The sequence below is a fragment of the Cheilinus undulatus genome, linkage group 5, assembly GCF_018320785.1.
Source record: "Cheilinus undulatus linkage group 5, ASM1832078v1, whole genome shotgun sequence".
Classification (NCBI taxonomy): domain Eukaryota; kingdom Metazoa; phylum Chordata; class Actinopteri; order Labriformes; family Labridae; genus Cheilinus; species Cheilinus undulatus.
Genome location: NC_054869.1, coordinates 47,025,131 through 47,037,188, shown reverse-complemented (window position 1 = coordinate 47,037,188; position 12,058 = coordinate 47,025,131). Strand labels below are relative to the sequence as shown.

General features: G+C 39.0%; 1 protein-coding gene across 10 annotated transcripts in view; it reads left to right on the top strand.

Annotated features, from left to right (window-relative positions):
• Nucleotides 1-12,058, top strand: part of LOC121509871 (citron Rho-interacting kinase) — an 85,709-nt gene that overhangs the window by 29,349 nt on the left and 44,302 nt on the right. For 6 of the 10 annotated variants that reach the window (XM_041787635.1, XM_041787629.1, XM_041787636.1 and 3 more), the window contains exons 9-15: nt 1,923-2,048; nt 4,007-4,102; nt 5,129-5,245; nt 5,406-5,515; nt 6,911-7,094; nt 10,128-10,325; nt 10,418-10,471. In XM_041787635.1, the coding sequence (XP_041643569.1) occupies nt 1,923-2,048; nt 4,007-4,102; nt 5,129-5,245; nt 5,406-5,515; nt 6,911-7,094; nt 10,128-10,325; nt 10,418-10,471 (885 nt within the window). The remainder of the gene's footprint in view (nt 1-1,922; nt 2,049-4,006; nt 4,103-5,128; nt 5,246-5,405; nt 5,516-6,910; nt 7,095-10,127; nt 10,326-10,417; nt 10,472-12,058) is intronic. The other 4 variants (XM_041787630.1, XM_041787634.1, XM_041787628.1 and 1 more) reach the window with 1 other exon arrangement.

Sequence of the window (12,058 nt, the reverse complement as noted above, 5' to 3'; positions counted from 1 at the left end):
AAGAGACCCCTTCAAGCCAGACTTAAGTATGCTAAGGACAACCCGGTTGAAAGATTCTGCATACTTTAAGCTTGCCTTTGAGTCAGATTAGACCAAACTAGAGCTCTTTGGCCACAGAGATGTTGCTCATGTTTGGAGAAAGAAGAGAGATGAGAACAACGTCCCTTCAGTGAAACATGGCGGTAGGAGTATTATGCTGTGGGGATGCTTCAGTGTTTCTGGAACTGGGAATCATGAAGGGGGAAGGATATGTGAAGATTTTGAAAGAAAACCTTAAACAGTCAGCCGCAAAACCTGGTTTGGGTTTAGTCACTTTGTCATCCAACACACCAAAGAATGTGACTCCCAGAAGACCCTCAAATCTGGAGGAGCTGGAGAGATTGTCCAAAGAAGAATGGTCTGGGATTCCTCAGGAGACGAGTCAGAGACTTGTTGAAAATTACAACAAATGACTGCAGGCTGTTATCCAGCAAAATGGAGACACAACTGACTATTAGAATCAGGGGGGCTTTGTTTTTGTGTGCAGAATAAAAATAATGTAAACATCCAAAATAAAACTAGGATGTTTGGAAAAGCTGTGTTAATAATTCCTTTAAACAGCACTTGGGAAGTACTTTAAAAAAAGTGAAATTTCCATAGGGCGGCTAATAATTTCGTCCTCATTTGTAGAGTGGGGTGTACGAGGTTAACTGAAGATGTTTAGAAACTGGCACCAACAATAACTGTCCACCCACAACACGTCAACATGTGTTATGCGTTCCAACCTTTCTTACAAGACCAGCATTAACATTAACCTGTAAGTTAATATGAATACTGGTTAACTGCTTTGTTGGTTAGCTAATGTTAACAGCTAATAATGTTGCTAAATTTGGAATAGAGTAATGTTCTTGCAACTTTACGTAACCAGCATTGTCATCATTAAAAAGTTTTTTCCTTCAAACTTATCTGAGTGATTGTCAGGGTTAAGTTGCCAGCTTGTTGCCCACAGAGTCAAATCAAAAGGAGGCATTTTTCATCATTAACCTTTAGTTTAGGATGAAAAACACTCAGGATTTTCATGTGGATATCTGGAATCACTCTTGCAGACATCCCAAGCTTACTTTTAACTATGCTGAAGTAACAGAATTAAGGTCACAATTTCAACGAGAAGCAGTGAAAAGCCTTGGCCTGGGCAAAGTGAGCCCAGCAACGGTTGCTGTGAGAGCGGGCTTTCTAATTGGTGTGTCAGTGGACCAATCAGAGATCTAACAAAGGGCCAATTATCATAGCAGTTGCTCAAGGATTCTGGAGTCCATGTGGGGAATTGGTTTGCATTTTCAGCCCCACTTTAGAAAGTCCTTCAGTGTAAGAGTGCAAGAAAGATGCAGTCAGGCAAACTGCCTTAATCTTCATTTGTCTCCAAGGACTTTGAAGGATTTACTCATAATATGTCAAAGTATTTCTATTTAAGTATGCATGCTGTGCCCTATCAAAAAATTCATCAGATAATTTAGATAAATTCTGCATAAATATTTACATATGTATTAATCTAAGTAGTGCCAATGGTAAAAAAAATGTTACATTTACTTTTGAGAGAAGCTCTTGTGAGATGTCGTGAAACCACATTTGACATGTAAATAAAACCACTGGTATTTGTAAATTGTTAAGTCAATGAAAAAGTGATGCATGTGGTCTGATTCCTGTGAAATCACTCAATAAAGCATAAAGTTTCCTTGGAGCCAATATGAGGAGCCTTGAATAATTAGGGGTAAACAAAGGTGTATCACTAACTGACCAAATGGAAGCAACTTCACGGAATATTTTCACTTTCATAAAGTGGAGTTTGCAAGATTTTGATGATTTCAATGAAATGTACTTTTCTCATAGCAGGGAGAAAAGAAAAGAAAAAAAGAAAAGAGACAATTTTGTTATTGTGTGTGCAGGATGGCAGGAAAACTCTCGAGAACCAGGTGAAAAGGCTGGAGATTGTGGAGCGCCGAGAGACGAAAATGAAGGATGAGATCCAAAGCAAAGCCCAGCAGATTCAGCAGATGTCGGATAAGATCCTGGTATTCCACCTTTCACTTCTCTTGCTGAGTAAAGTAATCAAAGTGGATGCGAGGGAAGCATGTCTCATTGTTATTCAGAGGGGGGGGCGGCAGCTTTTTACATGATATTCTCAAAAAAGAAAATCAGGTTGTTCTGGTAACATCGTGTTGATTAAAAATTTAACTTCTCCCATTAAAAGAATAAAGTAGGCCTGCAAAACAAAACGTTCGACAAAATATTGTCTCATTTTAAATCTCCCACACAGCCATTGTACACCCACACAAGTGCCCTCAATTACTTTAACTAATTAGTGTGGGTGTGTATGGACGGATTTTGGACAGCACATCTCTCACTTTCCTCCTAGTTCAGCTGCATCTGTAAGGGTGGAACAAAATGTTTGTTAATTCTGTTTGGTGAGTTTGGTCACATCAGTCAACTCCCTGCTTATTGTTTAATTTGACTCTGCTCTGAGCTCTGTTAAGCCAGAACAAGGGAAAACAAAAGCAGGTTTCAAGAGAGTATTTGATAGCTACAAGGTTAGAATATTTGCTGAGTCATATAGATATAGGGCGGGGATTCTGGGTGAAATTCCATCTTCACCTTTTCCTTCTCAGAGCAAATGAATCAGGTCCTCCATGGTGACAACACAAAAGACTTACAGATCTACTTTATCATAAGAAAATGGCAGATTTACAAGGTAACAAATAAGGGACAGCTTACTTACTAATTACTGAGTGACTCCTCAGTATGATGCTTCAGTTTACAATATATGACACCAAATTGATAACTGATGAATTACTAAGCAATCCACTTATTATCTATGCATTTGTTCCCGGGTTAACTAGAAGGTAGCTACTCAGCTGGTAACCAATAACCATTATCGTGTAGATCAGTGGTTCTCAACATGGGGCACTTAGAGGGGGTCTCCAGATTCCTTAAAAAAAAAGTGTTTTTCAAATTACACATTTGCCACTTTACACTGATTTTGTTGAATTTTAACCCATTTCATCACTTTCTCCCACCAATTTTGCCTATTTTATAACATTTTTGCCACTTAAAACTTATTTTTGTTGATTTTAAACCAATTTTGCCTATTTTCTGCCTGTTTTTACCACATCTAAACCAGTTCTTGCCACTTTCTGCCTATTTTTGCCTCTGATGACCCATTATTACCACTATTAACCACTTATATATCCATTTTTGCCCATTTTAACCACATTTCACTATTTGTTATGCCCATTTTTGCCAGTTTAACCAATTTTCTTCCAATTTCACAAATTTTCCACCTTCTCCACCTTTACCACCTTCTCTATCAATTTTAACCCATTTTTGCTATTTTTAACCTTTTTTTGTTCTGTTTTTAAGAAAATTGATTTTCGTTTTTAGGAGGGCTATTTACTATGGCAAAAAACAGTTTAAAAAAATCTGTTTATTTGATAAGAGTTGCTATTATTCAGGTTAAATTTAAAATATGGATGTATCAGCTTAACTTTACAATAGATCATTGTTTTGCTGTCCTCCGTGGGTCCCCCAGTCTGTCTGGGCCCCAGAAAGCTCTCCCCTTTTTTCTCCCTTATGGGCAGCCTTGTCTGCACATAACTAATTTTGATTGAGCATGGCTTTGGTCAGCCACCTTCAGGTACATCAAAAGTCACCGGTCACTGGCACCTTAATCCACTTACTCATGCAACAGTGAAGCTAAATACGAAGTGTTACTCTACTTAAATATTCAAAAGTCATGAATGTTTGAATGCAGTCGTGCTGCTGCTGTTATGAATTTAAACAGATCCTACTCCTTATTAAACAAGCAGAAATGATTGACTATGGGTTGTTCAGCACAGTTTATCTCATTGACTCCATCACAATCAAATCCCCTTGGCAACTGAGAGAAATATTAGTTCATGGTAAGGCTGATCAAAAGCAAAAATGCACATTACCAGCATCCTGTCACTAATCTCAAATTTGTGATTTTGTGTAGGAATTGGAGGAGAATCTAAGAGAGACTCATGCTACAGCCCAGCGGTTGGAGACGCATCTGAAACAGAAGGAAAAGCTCTATGAAGACAAGATAAAGGTTCAATTAAATGCAACACATTAAAGCTGCATGTCCATAGCTGGCTTTTTTGTGCTGGCAGCGCTCAGGACCTCATCTCCAGAGTGTTTCTCACCAGCGCTTATTATTGCTACGTTACTAAAAATGGATCCCGGTTTCCTCAGTAGAATCTGTAATGTTGTTTTAAAATAGCTCTATGTGCCTCATATTTCCATATTTTAAAGAAATCTCACACAGAAGACATGCAGACAATGTAAAGGAATCCTGTCCTGACATCAGCAGCAGCTTCAGACCTGAAAATTACCAAAGAAAGAAGATGAGTATTGTCAGAAGTCCCGCCCCTTCTTGATTTTGATTGGCAATTGAGGGAAAAGTGACACTGATGAGAGCAGTGCTGTTCATAAAGCTGAACAGTTTTTAACTGAGAGCGCTTTTAGTACGACGACGACAACAGGTGAAGCTGAGGGGGCTTTATTTCAACCAGGGGCTGGGCGCTAAAAAAGCCAGCTATGGACACAAGCAAGAGTCCAACAAACATGTTTATTTTATGTAATTTTTCATTTTTGTGTTGACATGGGTCAGCTAATAAAAGTACCAGTGTTATGTTTGGTTTTTGTTTCAGATGAATTTGATTTAGAAGTGACCATGTTTTTTGTTATGTCTTTGTTAATAGAAATTATCCAAATATATATCATGTATTGCAGTTTGGCTAAAAAACTACTAGGATAACATTTTTGGATGATATCGCCCAAATTATTTCTGTAATTGTTTGGCACAGTATGACCAGGTGATTAAAGAGAATACTGGCACTTTTTCCCACTTAAAGCACACTTATCTCCAGACTCATTAATGCTACTTAACAACAGGCAGGTAAATCCTGATCTTCAGTTCTTATGGGGAGTGCTCTGAGCTACATATGTCTGGTAGACACACTTTTTAAGTTGTGGGTGTGATCTGAGCTTATGAGATCTACAGTTACCTTCACATTCTCTGTCCTGTTAAGTGATATCCTGGTTATGGTTCTGTGGGCTGCCTGGCATTGAGCAGGTGTTGGAGGCCCAGATGAAGGCGGATATGGCTGATAAGGAGATGCTGGAGTCCAGTCAGAGCAAGTACGAGGAGGAGGTGCGGGAGAAATGCGGCATCATCAGTGAACAGAAGGCGGTAAGGGATGACCAGCTTGGCAGTGGCACTGGAAATATTTAACATTCATCATACTGACATACATTTGGTGGTTGTGGAGCAAATGTTAATGAGCCTTTCTCTGGTCCCATTTAAATGTTCAATCAAAATACAAGTTCAAATGTCCTCCATTTCTGTTCAGACAATTAATGCTATGGAATCTAAGATGAACAGCCTGGAGCAAAGAATTTCTGAGCTGTCTGAAGCCAATAAACTTGCAGCCAATAGCAGTATCTACACCCAGAAAAATATGTAAGTATTAAAACTCAATCACTTTTTTTCTTACAGAATATAAACTTGGAACATAAAGTAAGACATCTGTGTTTGGTAGAGTATTTCTTTGTTGTAACAATGCTTCTTGGTAATAAATCTTACACTGTTGGAAAGCCTGTTAATTCCCCCTTGAAATGGTGCCACATTTGTAAAGAACATGCATTTGTGGGATGAGCAGCAGAGCTGAGTATGTGGATTGCATCCATGAAAAAAATTCCAAATCTTCTCTGCCAATGCCCAACTGCTTATTTTGCTGTCGCTATAAGGCTGCTAGGAGGCAGTTGGAACCAGAACATTTGAAGGAATGTTACGTTTAGTGATGAGTCCAGGTTCTGCCTGTGGCAGTTGGATTGTAAGGTAAAAGTGTGGAGAAGATGCAGAGAATGCTATGCTGATTGCTGTCCTGAAAGAGCAACATTTTCTGGAGATTGCAGTTTGATTGTGTGGGGCCACATCTCTCTCACTGTATAAACAAGGCTTGTCATCACTGGAGGCAATCTCAATGCAGAGAGATATCAAGATGAGATTCTGCACCCAATGACAATCCCATATCTCCACAGTCTGGGACAAAACTCTATCCTCTAAGATGACATCGCTGGCCCCAACAGAGCGGGGTTTATAAGAGACTACCTCCAGAATTTGTGGAGGGGATGGAAAGGCCTGCCAGCAGTCCTGATCTCCAACCCACTGAACACTTGTGGGATCAGCTTGGGCTTGCTTTTCATGCCAGAGTGACCAACACAACCACACTGGCTGATTTGCTACACATGCAGATGAAGAATGGGATGCCATCCCACAGCCGTGTGACCAGCATTGGATTCGTGTAACCAGCATGAGGAAGAGGTACCAGGCTGTTGTGGCTGAGTATGGTTCTTCCACACATGACTGAGGCTCCTGTTTGTTAAATTGCCAGTATGTCTTGTTTCTGCAGACTTCAATCACCCGATCAACCAAACACCAAACAAGAGTCAGTGTTTAGAATAAGCTGTTTAGCTTTGGCAGAGACGATTTGGAAATTTTTTCATGGATGCATTCCTCATAGTCAGCTCTGCCGCTCATCCCACAAATGCATGTTCCTTACAAATGTGGCACCATTTAAAAGGGGAATTAACAGGCTTTTTTATTGCCAAGGAGCATTGTTACAACAAAGAAATACTCTACCAAACACTGATTTCCTCACTTTTCAACCGAGTATCCAATGCAAAATATTCTTCAATGTGGCATCATATAAGATGATGTGAAGAAATTGTGTGAGCAGTGCTTGTGATTATTGGGATATAATGATCAGGATGTACCTTGGTTATACTTAGTGAATATATGTACACATTAATCAGGAAGCACTCTCCTTTACACTTTCTGCATTTATGATTGTTGATCTGGCAGGAAAGCCCAGGAGGAGATGATCTCAGAGCTTCGCCAGCAGAAGTTCTACTTGGAGTCTCAGGCAGGAAAGTTGGAGGCCCAGAATGCCAAACTGGAGGAGCATCTCGAAAAAATGAGTCAGCAGGAGCAAAGCAATAAGAGTCGTGTGGTAGAGCTGGAAACAAGACTGCGAGAGGTGAGGACAAAACTCCAGGCACAATAATAGTGACCTTTGTTGTTGTGACTCGATTTTATATTGGTTACAAGATTTAAAAAAAAAAGAATGGCTGGATTGATTTGCTTTTGCACCTTCTAAACTGGAGCAGAAAGTCAAAAAGACAGCAAGTCATAAAAACCCCATAATGGGTTAAATGCCCCCCTAACTGTGCTGCAGAGCAAACAGTGTGTCTTTGCACTGTTGGTGTTTCTGCATATTTAAATGATTCATGCAGTCATCTGAGGAAGAAATTTCCCATTTCCATGTAAATCAGCTCCATTCCAGAAATTGGCTGATTCACAAAAAAGCCACAGTTTCACAGTTTTTATTTACTGGGGATATCACACCGAACTTCCAGAGATCAGGACAAATCTGTCTCTGTCTGACTGAGAAATAAGTTATATTAGAATAACAAGTGTGCCATTGATATCTTGACAGCTCATTTTAGCAATTTATAGCAAAATAAGAGCAAGATTTTTTTTGTGTTTGTACTTGATTATCATTTGTACAATATGCTTTGTGAAATGGAAGTTAATCTGTTAAAGAGATATCACTAGCCTCATATCTTGTGGCTAATACCTCCATTCACTTGGACTGCAAGCAGCTTCACTGTACATAGCATGCAGAGATACATAGCCACAATTAAGAGGCTAACAATGTCATAAACATAAGGTTTTAAGGAAACAGTGATATACTATTTCATAAATAAACCCCGTGGTTGTACTAGCTGGCTTAAAGTAATCTGTAAATTCAATAGAATTGACCAACAAGGCTGGAGAGACATAAATAAACCACAGAGAGTCATAGAAGTTATGAATTGGCTGTAAGAGGGTAACTTCTGATTGCAGGTCTTCATTGGAGTCATATTGTTAGTGTGAAGTGTTGAATGCAGGTACAAAAGTACAGTAAACTTAGTATCCCATTACCCATCACCAGTGTTGGTACAAAATGTTTACATGGTTTGGGGGATTACTCTCTGAGTGTGACTGACTCACAGGGTTAATTCCAGTGTAAATTTTGTGAGCTATTGTTAGTTTTAGTGTCAGTCTTAGTCTTCAGATTAAATGTCTTCTAGTTTAGTCACATTTTAGTCATTTCTACCCTTTAGAGTTTCAGTCTAGTTTTAGTCCATAAAAAGTCCAAGCATTTATTCTCTTGCCTAAATCTGGTACCAAGTCATGGTAGTCTGTTCTCTGAACCCTTCCAAATCTGTGGTCCTTACTCTCTATAGCTGAGAAGCAGAATAGATACAGATGCATTGCATTTTGATAGATTTACCCACAGTAGAGAAATATAATAAAGTCAGATGAAAACTAAAGTGCGTTTTAGTCTAGTTTTAGTCATCTTGATGAAAACATAACTAACAAAACATAACTTTAAGTAAGTTTTAGTCATCAAAGATCTATTTTTGGTTTGTCTTAGTCTAGTTTTTGTTGTGAGAAAAAAGGTAGTCAACAAACATTTTTAGCCATAGTTTCAGTTGATGAAATAAGCACTGGTTAACTCTTATTTCCCAGTTTTCATTTTATAACTTATGGTCACTTAACAATGTCCTTGTGTGGCACTCCTGTGTATAATTCTTCAGGTTCTTTAAGAGTATGGCATATCTGGAAAAAAGAATTAGAAATTACAACAAAATCGTATGATATGATACAGATTTCTACAAAGCAATTTCAATTCAATGACAATATGTATGTTTGCTGGACTCCAAACACTGAACATCACCACAAACACACCATCGCCACTGTAAAGCACAGTGGTGGCAGCATCATGCTGTGGGGATGCTTCTCTGCAGTTGAGCCTGGAAGGCTTGTAAAGGGAGAGGATAAAATGAATGGGAAAAAATATAGGAAAGTCCTGGAGGACAATCTTATTCAGTCTGCAAGAAAACTATGGCTTGGGAGAAGATTCATTATCCAGCAAGACAATGACCCAAAAGCATACAGACAAAGCTACACAGAAATTGTTTAAAAACAGTGAGATTCATGTTCTGAAGTGGCCGAGTCAAAGCCCAGGCCTCAGTCCAAGAGAGAATTTGTGGCTTGACTTGAAAAGGGCTGTTCATGCCTGATCCCTGTTGAACCTGACAGAGCATGAGCAGTTTTGCCAAGAAGAATGGAGAAAAATTGAAATGTCCAGTTGTGCAAGACTGACTGAGACCTATCCACACAGACTCAGAGCTGTGATTACAGCCAATGATACATCTACTAAATAATGACTCAAAGGTGAAGATTTATGCAGTCACTTATTTCACATTACATTTTTTCTGTGTAAGAATAATTTATTATTGTTATTAAAGATGCAGAAGGAGAAGAGGGAAAACTTTATGGGTAGTAGTAGTAGCAGTAGTCTTCACTATCCATTGTTTATAGAATGGGGATGAGAAAGAGAGTGTGTGCATACACAGATATGGAGAAAAACATCTATTTTTACATGTGGCTTGAATGTATCTCAGTTTGCCCTGCTTACTTTACAAACTGCAGTGCAGAGTGGAGTCACTGTTAATGGTGGCAAAGTTGCAGGTTAATGTGTGGTCTTTTTTTCTGTATATCCTGTATGAATGGACCGTATCCTTATGAAATTATTGTGTACCAGGCTGGTTTTTGAATAACCAGACAAAGGCCACATCTTTGTTAATTCACACTGTATTGCTGCATTGATGTAGCTATTAAAATATGTTGTTTATTGAGATGTTGAAGTTGTTACTAGATCATTATGCACTGCTGTTAATACTTAAGAGATTAAGAGATTCTGAACAATGAAAATACTACAAAAGCTATGCATACGTCAGAAGTACTCGTGTGTAAAATGTTACTGACTCCAAACCAAATTGTCATTGTAATTTTATATGCTGAAAAACACACCCTTATAAAACATCCCTGATTTTAACTGCAGTGTAACAGAAAACAGAAGGAAAGGAATCAGGAAAGTTGTCTATGGAGTTGTAGTTTCAAGTGTCTGCTCTTAAGTGTGAATCACATTGGCTGGCCCATTTCTGCCTCTCTCCCTTAGATTGGGCTGGAGCATGAGGAACAGAAGCTGGAGATCAAGCGTCAGGTGACAGAGCTGACCCTTTCACTTCAAGAGCGTGAATCACAGATCAGCAACCTGCAGGCAGCTCGCCATGCTCTGGAGAGCCAACTACAGCAAGCCAAGACTGAGCTTGAGGAGACCACTGCTGAGGCTGAGGAGGAGATCACCGTGCTTAGAGTAAGAGAGAGGGAAAAATCAAGTTTCCTTTGTTATCATATGATCAAGGCAGTAAAAACATGTTCCTCTCTATCTCTTGTCATACCTGCAAGGCACACAGAGATGAAATCCAACGCAAGTTTGATGCCCTGAGAGACAGCTGTGCGGTAAGCTGCTCATTCTTTTTTGTTTTCTTTTTTACTCTCAGCAGTGAAGGCTCCACTTGCATACCAAACAAACAAACCAACCAGAAAACAAAAGAAAATCAATATATACTGCATAGACCTCTTTTTGTTCAACATACTATTTACTATCATTAAATAATGATCTCTTTGCTTGTAAAATGAATGACAGTTCAATTCCAAGGTTTTGATTTGTCCCAATTCAATATTTCTATGGGATCATTAAGGATTCCAGGCTGCCAAAGGGTAGAAACTTCAGACTGATGGGTGTTTTGTCATACTTGTTGTGGCAAAACTGTAGCTTAGTTAGGTAACATTATTTTCTAATTATAAGGTATCCTGTGAGCCAGCCTGCTAATGATGCCTAGATTAAATATACTGATCAAAAGCAAAAATGTTTTCATTCTTAAAAAAGGCTTGTTTTTTTTTGTAAATAAAAGAAAGCTCAAAAGCAAAGTTGACCCTGTTGCATAGAAAATGAGGGCTATGGTTAAAGCCAATAAAAATATAATTTTATATGTTTTTAAAACTTCTTTGAAGTTGGAGTTCAAGTAGTATCTATGAACAGGTTCTACAAAGAAATGTAGAGTCTGTTCACAGGTGTGGTGATTTTCACTGTAGGTGCTTTTTGACCAAAAGTACCCTGAACTTATCATTTCTTGGACTTCTTTAGGAACCTAACGGTTTCTGTGGCCCACTGCTGCATTGCACGTCCTGCGTTTCCACTGTGGTCTAAACTAGAGCCCTGTGCAGGACTCCAATCCCGCCCGCATCCCGCAGTTTCTGCCAATCCATGTTAAATATTCAGAATAACAGACAGCATTATTTATTATAGGAATGATATTATTAATCTGTTCAATTAAGCACCACCTTGTTAAAGTTTCCTCCCTGAATGAAGGAAAACTCTTCAAAACAACCACAACATTCACATCATCGTCATGCGTAACGGTGCCACACATGGACAAAAAAGCAGCTAAGAGCTTCAGACTGATTTAACTTCAGGTATAGCTTACTTATAAAAAAATTAAAGTAATATTCACCAAGGGGTACTGTTGTTTCCTGATCTCTGGAAAGTTTGTGCATCATAAAAACTGCAGCACACTCCCATCAGCTCTCACAGACAGTAGGCTGATTTTTATTCTAATGATGCCGTACTGTTACCATCCTTGTTATCGCGTAATGGCTCAGTGTCTCTGCGTGCCAGTGCATGTGTGCTGTAATAGGCCAAAATCACAAAAGGGAGCTTTAAAGCTTTTTTGGTGGGCACAGTTTTATGTTGAGCTTTAACAAAGCATCACACCGTTTGGCTGCACGAACACTGACCCATAGTCAGGCATGTTTACGCAGCACTGATGACTACAACAGACAAATAACAGTAATGAAACCTTGATTTCACAGTGAATGATTCTAACAGAATGTGTGACACATGTCCTGTGTTATCTTGTTTAATATGAGCAGGGAGAAGTGCTCTAAAGAGAGCTTACTTTGATCAGGGATTGTGGAGCAGGTGTATCATCACATCCAAATACATTTCCTTGTGGGCGTGTTTCGACAAAGTCCAGTTATGTTAGC